The 10130-nt window shown below is 45.5% G+C and overlaps 1 protein-coding gene across 1 annotated transcript; it reads right to left on the bottom strand.

Moving 5' to 3' along the window:
- Positions 1–1896: 1896 nt before the first annotated feature.
- LOC124653173 lies at positions 1897–9041 on the bottom strand. The gene is made up of 5 exons (XM_047192240.1): positions 9027–9041; positions 5184–5447; positions 4411–4624; positions 3905–4335; positions 1897–2771 (listed from the first exon to the last, which is right to left on the bottom strand). Exons 1-5 carry the CDS (start codon positions 9039–9041, stop codon positions 2043–2045), a joined length of 1653 nt encoding a protein of 550 aa, XP_047048196.1. The 3' UTR covers positions 1897–2042.
- Positions 9042–10130: the final 1089 nt, after the last annotated feature.

Here is a 10130-nt window from a genome sequence, read left to right as displayed (position 1 = left end):
GGCTGGCTCTGCTTTGCTCGGGATGTTCCAGAGGCAGAGAGACAGGATGGGGTTCTTCTGGGTTTAGTAGGGCTCTGCTCTCAATTAGTATTACTGTACTGTATTTTGAAAATTGAAACTACTCTCAAATGCAATTCTAGTTTCTAGTTTGTCAAATTAAGCGAGGTGCACAAAATTATTAGCATGAAGCAGCAAAAACTTATTTCAATAGATATTCCCATGGGATAACAAGAGCCAAACAGAACATGACAGCGATGCGTCCTATAAAGAACCACTAGTATCATGGATAAATAAGGCTTCCTTTCTTAAAAAAAAAAGGGAGCATAGTTAATCTGGAAAAGAAAACATTGTTCACTTTGGTTCAATGTGCATCAAGTGACTAGCATATCTTCACTTAAATTTATTTATAGTTTTTATCCAACCCATTAAATTTGTGTCTAACTCCCATCAAATAATGCGATTGTGAACTTCTTAAAATGAAAAGGACATACTGTGCCAAAGATTTGTACTCCGGTAAGAAGTTATATCATAAGATGTATCAGAGAAAAGGTAAATTGACTCAGTGGGGGCCCAAGATTTTCATCAAGTCTAGACGCACTGTAACCCAGCTAAATTTTTATTAATTTTTTTTATCAAAATAGGTTGCCACCGGCCAAAAGTCTGGGCGCATGCCCGGGCCTAAGGACGGTTGGGTCCGCCTATGAAATGACTATATACTAGACAAATGAGAGATGGCCAGACTGGGAACTAGAAGAGGCACCCCACAGGATATATGAAGCAGTACCATCAGAATCAGAAAGCCGACACCCATTAAGTAGAACTGTAGGATTTACATTCAGTACAAATCATGGAAAACACTTATGCATGGTACCAGAAAACTCATAAAGATAGATGCAGGATTAGGTCTGGATATAGGCTTAGGATGAATCATAATTAATTAATTGATTGATTAGCCGAGAGGCCAAACTGAGTTTGAAAAAGGGGTTATACCGAAGAAGTCTCTCATTTTTTTTTTTTTTTTTTTTTTTGCGGGGGAGAAGTCTCTCATTGGACATGGGAATAACCCCTCTTCTTAAATTTTCCGCGTCCTTGATGCCAGGCAAAGGCAAAAGAGCGATAGGCAAAATCGAAACGGAACATGGGAATATCGAGACGTCACCAGAGGCAGTTGATCATTTGCTCTTTCTGAAGATATGCGATCAACTACACTGAGAGAAAGCATCCTCGCTCATTTGCTCTTTCTGAAGATACCGGACTCAAGGCTTCAGCCTTTGATCAAAGCTTCTGAGGATGGAAAAACTGTCAACGGAAACATAAAACCTGCAACATCAGCTATAGCTTTACAAACGACTCCAACTTCAGCAGTCGAGGCATCTAGCAACATGCCACATAACTTCTGTACGTGCTGAAATCATAGAAAGAAACCTGGAACCAGAAGGTGTCCCATTACTATCTACTATCTACGTTTCTTGACATTGGGAATACTATAATTGGATTTCAATTCTGATTTCCTGCCCTAAGGGAATTCCTGATTGGAAAGGTGCCTCCTCAGTAACACGGAAATTATTCACGAAAATATGAATCTACTCCGTAGAAGGGTTCTGGTATTAGAAGTGAGGAACACCTGACCTGCATAGGCTTATCAAAAGAATGACTGAAAGTATATCAGGCTATATGTATGATCAGCTGCCATACTTTGTTGACTTAGAGAATATGTTAGTTCTGAGAATTACTCTGCATGACATCTTGTAGTAAAATCACCAACAGTTTAACTGAATGTAAATAGCATTGGACTGTACGAAAATGAAGCGTATGAGGTCCTGACCATAGCTGTATGTGATAACCATAACCTTGATATGCTAATGCTAGCAATGCATTGATAACTTTCTTGGAATATACTGAACGATAACTTCCATGACTTATCATCAGTCTCTTTACAGTCCTACTCTACTAACTATAGTTAGCTAACAACATGCTGTCCGGCTGCTTTAAAATTGAGGGGAGAGCATATACGCTAAAAGCATCTTGGAACCACTATGGCACTACACAGAATTATCCACATCGTCTTCACTGTTTTCCAGAACATGTGCAAGGGAGTTGGCTTGTAACTTCTTAAACTGGCATATGAAGTCTGTTGCTTCTGACATAAGAGCATTCTTCGCAGCCTTCACAACACCAGCTTGCTGCTCCAAAAGAGGCTTCTCAGGATCAGTTGCTTTGGTGCCAGCAGCTTTCTTACGAGGTTTTTTTGCCACCTCCCTTCGGGACAACTGATTAATGTACCTCTCATGTAAAACTACATTCTTTATAGGCTTCAGAACTGCTGGACTCACTTCAGCTTGCTTAGTTTTTAACTTTGACAATGGTCTCTTACGTGCTGAAGAACTCGCGCTGTACTTGACGAGGGGAAAGGAATTTATACAGTTGTCAGGGGTTCCAGGAGAATCCTCAAGCGGAATGTTCAATTGTAAAGCAGATGGTGAAGTTTCAAATATAGAGAAGTGATCAGCCTCTTGAGCTTGGTCAATTAGGGAATGCTTCTTCAGCAAATGTCTCACTGTCTTCTGTGCTGCTAGGCTCTTCTGTTTGGCGGTCTTTCGTCTTCCAACTAGAGGTTCCAAGAGATTTGGAACTTTCGAATCAGACAATTTGAAATGTCCTAGAGGAGAAAACTGTATTTTACTTGTTCGAGGACGAGGGGCAATTGGAGCGGGTGTTGAAAGGTCAGCATGAACTCTATTGAAGCACTCTTGGGCAGATTTTCCTGGCACCTGAAAGGATGTGTATCAACTATCAACAATTGCTGAACTAACAAAAATGGTAAAGGAACAAATCACCTAGAAAAATTCTGAGTAATCTATAGGACAAACAACTAAAGTCCTTCAGCTAAGTACCAAATAGTCAAAAAAGTGACACGCAATCAGACATGGCAATAAAGACTAAAGAATCCCTAGAAATGGCAGAAACCAACTCCATTTGAAACAGCACTTGCAGAGCAGAACTGAAATATTAGCAATCTGTGATCTCTTGTTTTTGCATGAATCATGTAGCTAGAAACATGTTCTGATGGCCATGTATGTGAATCCATGTTTGTGTCGTATGTTAGTGTCACTTTCTTGCATCCATTTGAAACAGCACTTGCAGAGCAGAACTAAAATATTAGCAATCTGTGATCTCTTGTTTTTGCATGAATCATGTAGCTAGAAACGTGTTCTGATGGCCATGTATTCCACATCCATGTTTGTGTCGTATGTTAGTGTCACTTTCTTGCATCTACAAATTAATTGTAACCATTGCGGCACTTTTGTATCTAGTTATATGACAGGAATTTTTCAGTTAAAAAAAGGAAAAAAAATACTAGCTCTAAGGTGCATATTCAGTAAGCTGTATATTCCATAAAATACCACACATAAAGCATTTTTTCACTATTAATGCTCTCCCTTCAAAGAAAAAGGAGAAACTGAGTGTGAAATGTTCTTTTTCACCATGATTACAAACCCTTGCAAATTTTATGTGTTCTTGTTTTTAAGAATTGCTCTCTACTATTTTGCTTACTCTGACACTACTGGTATGTTGAAGTCAGACTATGGCAGTCTTTTATAAAAAACTTAAAAAGCACATCAACATAACATTGCAGAGGAGTATCGCAAATCCTAGCACCAAGACCAATGAATAGCACCTGGCCATTTATTTATTATATATTTATAACAGGAAAATCCTTTCCGAGAATAATATTTTAACTGCAGCATTCTCATTGTTTTCTATTGATATTAGTGAAGCCAAAACAACAACGCAGAATGATGCTTTCGTAAGGCAATTTCTGCAACTAAGTATCAAACAACTCTTGTATCTACGAAGATATGAACACACCACTGAAGAAACAAAATGGGAGGACTAGCAATACCAATTTGGAAACTTTCTTCCAGAAATGTGGGGATGGTCGAGCAGTGAAGTAAGCTTGGCGCAATGTCAGGTCCTGCTCTTCCGTCCAATCATCTGAGGCGCGAAGCTGTTGCTGTTCTCCTCCTTTAACCCCACACATCTCTTCATTGCCTTCCTTGGTGTTCATCAGCGTTTCATCACTAATCTTAGGCTGCGCTATGGAAGAAGGATCATTTCCACCCTTCTTGTGGATGATGTTTCTGGGTTTAGTGATAGGCGCAATTTGTGGACAACCAGATGGGTGACTTTGCTTCCCTGATTTCGGCTTTCTCTCCGAGCCTCTCGTCCTCTTCCTTGTTGGCTCCTCGCAACAACTGGGCTTTGTCTCTTGCCTCTCGCTCTTCTTGCAAGATGCACGTGCAGTCTTTCTCCTGGCAGGAAGATCTTGGGAATCTTCATACAATGTCTGGAGCTCCTTGTGTTCTTTCATCCTTGCTGAAGCCTGTACTGCAGCAATTCTCTGGCTACTCCTTGTCGGATTCTCTCGCGTCTTGCCGCTCTTCACAGCATTTTGAGTCTCCCTGCTATGGGCAATGTCCCGGCGATTCGGTATCCGCGGCGGCCGTTTCCAGCGACTTTCCTTCTCCACTGGTGGCTTACTCAGACTCTTATCACCTTGCTGGAACCGCGCAGATCTCCGAACATGCGTCATCGCTGATTGGTTACCCCTGACTTCGCATTCCTGCAAACAACAGGTAAAACTTAAAACATCGTTCGTCGCAGGATTTACGCTGTTATAAAAAGGTGCGACTGAATCACCGATTGATAAACCATGATATCTGTGATCAAGTGCCAACCGTGAAATGATTCAAGCCTTACAGCTACAAGGCATATTAATATGATGATAGTACAGGCATGAAATGGATATAAATCAAGACGGGGATGAACAAAATATCAGTGGCAGAGAGCATAGAGCAAGAAACTAATCTTTTGTTGGAGAAGTAGAGCAATATTTTACTTGGTAGCACGAAGTGCTGGGATATGCTAACATTCTTAGTTGGTCGTTGGTACGAAATCCCCAGAAATCAAGAACCGGCGACAGATTTGGGGGAAGAAGATAGGGTTTCGTCTAGCTGTTCAAGGAAGACCATAACAGGGCGGCCGAATCACGCCACCCCCTGCTCAACACAACTACATTGCGCAGGGAGGAGGAAACATGGCACATCGACATGACATCCCGTACCCCCGCCCCAGATTGAGCCCCCCATTCCTGCAACCAAGAACAGGTATATTGCCCCTACCTCGTCCTCCTCGTCGAGCACAATCGGGCGCTCCGCATCGTGGCCGCCGAACCGGCGCGCGAGAACCCTCAGAGACCGGCGCAGAGTTCCGTCGCCCTCGTCGCGGCGTCTCGCCGTCGCCGGGGTCTTGAACCTCGCCGTCGCCGGGGTCTTGAACCTCCGGGCATCCTCGTTCCGGGTCCTGGATGGTCGGGAAGGGATCCGCGGTGTGCGGGAGCTGAGAGGGGTCACGTGGTGCGAGCGGAGCCGCCCCTTCCACGGCGTCTCGGCGGCGGCCGCCGGGGTGGCGGGTTCGTGGTTCTTGACCATGGCTGGAGAAGGGGATTTCTGCTGGCGAAACGGGAGGTCTTCTTTTTCTTTTTTCTTTTTTTGATGAGGGGGAAATGGGAGGGAATACTGAACGAATGGAGTAGGGAGATATTTTTTCTTTTTTGAGGGTTTGTTGGGCTTTGAGCTGGAGATTTATAGGCTTTTCTTCAAGTCTCGGTCCCTCGTCTTTAACTTTTCTTGAAGAGTAGGCCCGAAGGCCTACCTGGCAGAAATTTGATTACGAGATTAGAACTTAACACAATTTTGCATAACTTGACCAATTTTGGCTCCGAGGCGATAGAAGAAGATCCACTCCTAGCAAAGAAGAGAGGTGTTAGAAGTTCAAAAAATAAGAAGAGAGATATTAGAACTTAACACATACACCGAAACCGATCATGCAGAACATGTCAAATAGAAAGCACCCAAAAAGGAGTAAGGTCTTTTTGATGTGTCTCATGAGGCCCAAATCTATATAAATTTGTATGTCATGTGCTAACCCATGAATCTTTGTGTCTAGGGGTGTAAACAGATCGGATCGGATATTGTTGTTTTCATATCCTTTACCGTACTTTCTTGACGGATTCAGATCGGAGCGGATTCGAAGCGGACTTAAATCAGAAGCATATATTCGATAAAATACACACAAAAATGAGAAATATGATTCATTTATGTAAAAAGTAAGAAAAAATGTGTAAAATTGGACTATATCCAAAGATGTGCACTTGTTTGTACAGCAAATCGACTTCCTTGCTGACAGAACTTGCATAATTGGACACATAGATTAACCGTGTTGTATAGGTATTTGTGGCTGGACAAATTTTATCGGATTATTCTCTTTAAGAACATCGAATTATCCGCAAAAAGTGTCGAATAATATGTATCCATCGCGTGTTATCAATACCATATTCGCTAATGTATCCACCGGATATCCGTTTGACGAATATCCATATCCGCAACCATATCCGGCGGATTCTGAAAAATGCATACCATATTCTCAAAAAGGGAAGTGGATACGATATGGAACGGAAATTATCCGTACCATTTACATCCTTGTTAGTGCCTACATCGTCCGTTCTTCATTATTGCCAAATCAATACCCCATGTTAAAAAAAACACCAGCACCGCGTTAGAAAACAGTGCCGTCCTCTCTTGATTCATCTAGGGCGTGTTTGGTATCATGGGCTCGAATTGGGGCTCCACGAGCACACTTGCGCTCCCGAAGAAGTCACGGGTTAGAGCATCTCTAGCAGAGTCCGTAAAAGATGCGGAAACTGAAAAACTCCGGCGACAATATGGGGGGGGGGGGAGTTCGGTTTCTAAACTCTACTCCCCTCTGCCGCTTTCACTCCCGCCGCTGTCGCCTGCCTCCTCTCGGGCGAGCCATTCCGCCGCTTCCTCCACCACCCTCCGTCTGCAATGGGGAGGTTAAGACGCGTAGGTAGGGGAGGCGCCGAAGCGGCGGCGGAAAGGAACCACGGCGTCCGCCGGGTGTACGGGCGGACGCGGACCACGCGAGGCGGGTGCGCTCCGACGGCGCATGGAAGCGGGCGGCACGTAAGTGGCCGCATGCTATCGTGCGCCGGCAAGCGAGCGAGGAGGCGGCTGAAGAAGGAGAAGACGAGGCCCCCCCCTCCCGGCTCGTGCAGCCCGCCGCTGCCAGCGATACCCCTGCGCGACAACGACCACGACGCCGCCGATGGGCAACGTTCGAGGTAGCGGCGCTCATCGTCGTAGGAGTCGCTGGCGAGGAAAAACCCTCCGCCGCCGATGGGCAACGTTCGAGGTAGCGGCGCTCATCGTCGTAGGAGTCGCCGGCGAGGAAAAACCCTCCGCCGCCGACGGGAAGCGCCCCGGTGAGAATCCGGGGCCTAATCTAGTAGTTTAGGTCTCAAATTAGCGAATGTAGCGAACTATCATGTATTTTGGCTAGTTTAATGTAAATTATCGACGAATCAAGCTTGATCGGAGCAAACTGGGTTCAATCGCGAGTTTAATTTTCCTGCGAAGTTTGATTTTCGCCTTTTCAGTTCGCGAGTTCGATTTGTGATCTGCGCCGTGACAAAAACATCTAACTCGGCGTTTTTGTTCAAAGATATACGGGCTCCGCTAGAGTCTAGAGATGCTCTTATCCTGCTGTTTGGTATCTCGAGTATATTTGAAAAAAAATGGAAACACGATAAGTTGTGTCAAATAACATAGGTAGGGAGCACCATAGGTGTCACCTATCCCCTTCCTGCCGACCTCCGCGAGAGAGACAAACCCAGCAGCTAGCGCAAACCCAAACCCCAACCGCTCCAATCCGGACACCCTCTCGAAACTCCGATCACCTCACCTCACCCGAACCCATCCCCCGCTTCCACAGTTCCTCATCCATGGAGCCCTAGACCATCCGCTCCCGGCGACGATGGGCCTCGCGGACGCGGCGCGCGCGCGGCTGCTGGGCGCGCTGCGGCCGTGGCTGGCGGCGGACCCGGGGGAGCTGCGGGTGGACCTGGGCCCGCTCCGCTGCCGCGCCGTCGCGCGCGGCCTCGACCTCGCCGCCGCCGCGCTCTCCGCGCCGGACTCCCCCTCCTTCCCCGCCACGCTCGACCGCGCGGCCGTCGCCGAGGTCGAGCTCGCCGCCTCGCCCTGGGCCGCCCCCGCGCTCGCCGCCGTCCTACGCGGCGTCGAAGTCTCCCTCACCCTCAGGTAATTTCTATTACCCCGTGCGGTCGTGGCAATGCATATGCATTACTGCATTACTGCTTGTTGTGTTGGGGAGGAACTAGGAAGTACTCCCTATGCCTTATCCTCACGCCGGCTGGATGTTGCTAGAATTGTCTTCCCCCCCATATCGCATTGTGTTCGTATGATACTATGTTATCACGAAACGGATGGCTTAAATGGGTCAGTGACGAAGCACTTCTGTGTGTTTTGAAGGGAGCCTGCGCCACGGAGGCAGCGGCCAGACATCAAGGAATGGATCTCCAAGGAGAAGAAGCGAGCGATTGCATCAATGGACCCTCAGGTGCGAAGTTCTCACCCACGCTATCCCCAGCTGCAAGTGTTTTTTTAATTCCTAAGCTCTGTAGAACGAGAAACAACTGTTGATCACAAAGCACCCACGGCCAAATTGGCCGCCAACTCCCCCATTTGCTGTAGTCTTTTAGCCTTTTTTCTCCTAGGATAGGATGAGTATTCCCTGCCAATTCTCTGTGATGGCGGTGAGAATTCTACACGCCTTTGTGATAACGACATGTACATACACTAGCACTATGGTGGGACAAAAATTTAACTGCTGAAGCAAGAAGTTGACATCTGTACTTTGCGGTTTTGTTACCCCTGCTCCGTGTATCTGTGCTGCTACTAAATGTCAACTAGGTTGCGGTCAGCTTACGGAACTGTGGGATGTGATCCCTGCTTTGTGTGCTTGTGCATTGCCAGCAGGTTAGGTTAGGAAAATCAGTCATTCAGTTAGACTGCTGCGTGACGTGCTTATCTTCTGTATGCAAAGTTCCGTCTGTGTTAATCATCAGCGGCACTCGTATTTTTAGCCATGCTACTACACATTTGCTATTTTTTTTTGATTAAAATTTGTGGTTTTTTACTTTTTGTTAGGGTGAAATGTTGCATGAGATGATTGAAGGTCTAGTTAGATCCCTGGAAGATAAGGTTACCTCGGTATTTTCCAGTGCACTTCTGAACTGTAGTCAGGTGCGGATTGGTGATATCACAATACAAGTACGATATCTTGATGACTCCCATGTTTTGGTATTGAGGGCAACCGACTTGCAGTTTGGTCCTGAGCTTGTTTCTCGCAGCTCTCTGTTCAGAGGATTAGTTGGGTCTTCTATGTCATCTAGAAAGAAGAATCACCTTCTTGTTAAATGTGATGATTTTGAGTTTATGCTGAAGGAGAATGATTGTACAGATGGCACTGCATCTTTCACCGGCTTATCTGCTTGTGTTAAATTGAATAATCTCCAACCTGCTGATTTTAGCATCCATGTTCCGAACGCATGCTGCAAAATTTCACCAAAAGCTATTACTTCACTCATGGTATTGTTGGATATTACGGGCCAAAAGGAAGACTACGGGATTAGGAGTGGTAGAGAGCTTTGGCAAATTGCTGCGCAAAAGCTTGACAGCTCGATAGTGGGCCAAAGATTTTCTTTGAGCAAGGCCTTAAGATGTGCTACTTTCTGGCAGTCCTATGTTCATGCTTATGTGTTGTTGCTATCATTAGTCGGATATCCCTCTGACAAGGTTATAAAGGAGAACTGCAGTAGGGTATCAAGAAACAGGAAAGTGTTGGAAGCTATCAGAGATCACTGGGTAAATGTGCTTGAGTTGGAGGAGAAAATTCCTGTTGAAGCTATCGCTAGAGCACGTCGTGTGGCACGTTCAAAACTTATCATGTCACAGCAGCAGAACAAGCAAGAATCATCAAAAACATTTCTGGTTTGTTCTATGATGAAAATTTTATCTCCTATTTTATGTTTATGGAGGTTTCTTGTATTCATATTCTGGTCAGTGTGGAGAACTAGGGATTCTGGAAATAAAGCACCTAGATCCAGCGGAAATAATTTTCCTAGCGTTTCTTATGATTCAGACATGGAGTTTCAGTTCAGTGTCCACCTTGGGGAACTCTCCGTGATC

This window comes from Lolium rigidum, chromosome 5 (assembly GCF_022539505.1).
Source record: "Lolium rigidum isolate FL_2022 chromosome 5, APGP_CSIRO_Lrig_0.1, whole genome shotgun sequence".
Taxonomy (NCBI): domain Eukaryota; kingdom Viridiplantae; phylum Streptophyta; class Magnoliopsida; order Poales; family Poaceae; genus Lolium; species Lolium rigidum.
Note: the sequence above shows the minus strand (reverse complement) of the source record. Positions and strands in the feature narration are given on the sequence as shown.

Bases quoted from the DNA above. Each gene is read 5' to 3' on its own strand.
- LOC124653173 (XM_047192240.1), bottom strand. The intron at 4,625-5,183 runs GTAGGGGCAATA...TGTTGTTTGCAG, and splicing joins TGCTCGACGAGGAGGACGAG to GAATGCGAAGTCAGGGGTAA. The intron at 4,336-4,410 runs GTAGCCAGAGAA...CATTGTATGAAG, and splicing joins GCGAGAGAATCCGACAAGGA to ATTCCCAAGATCTTCCTGCC.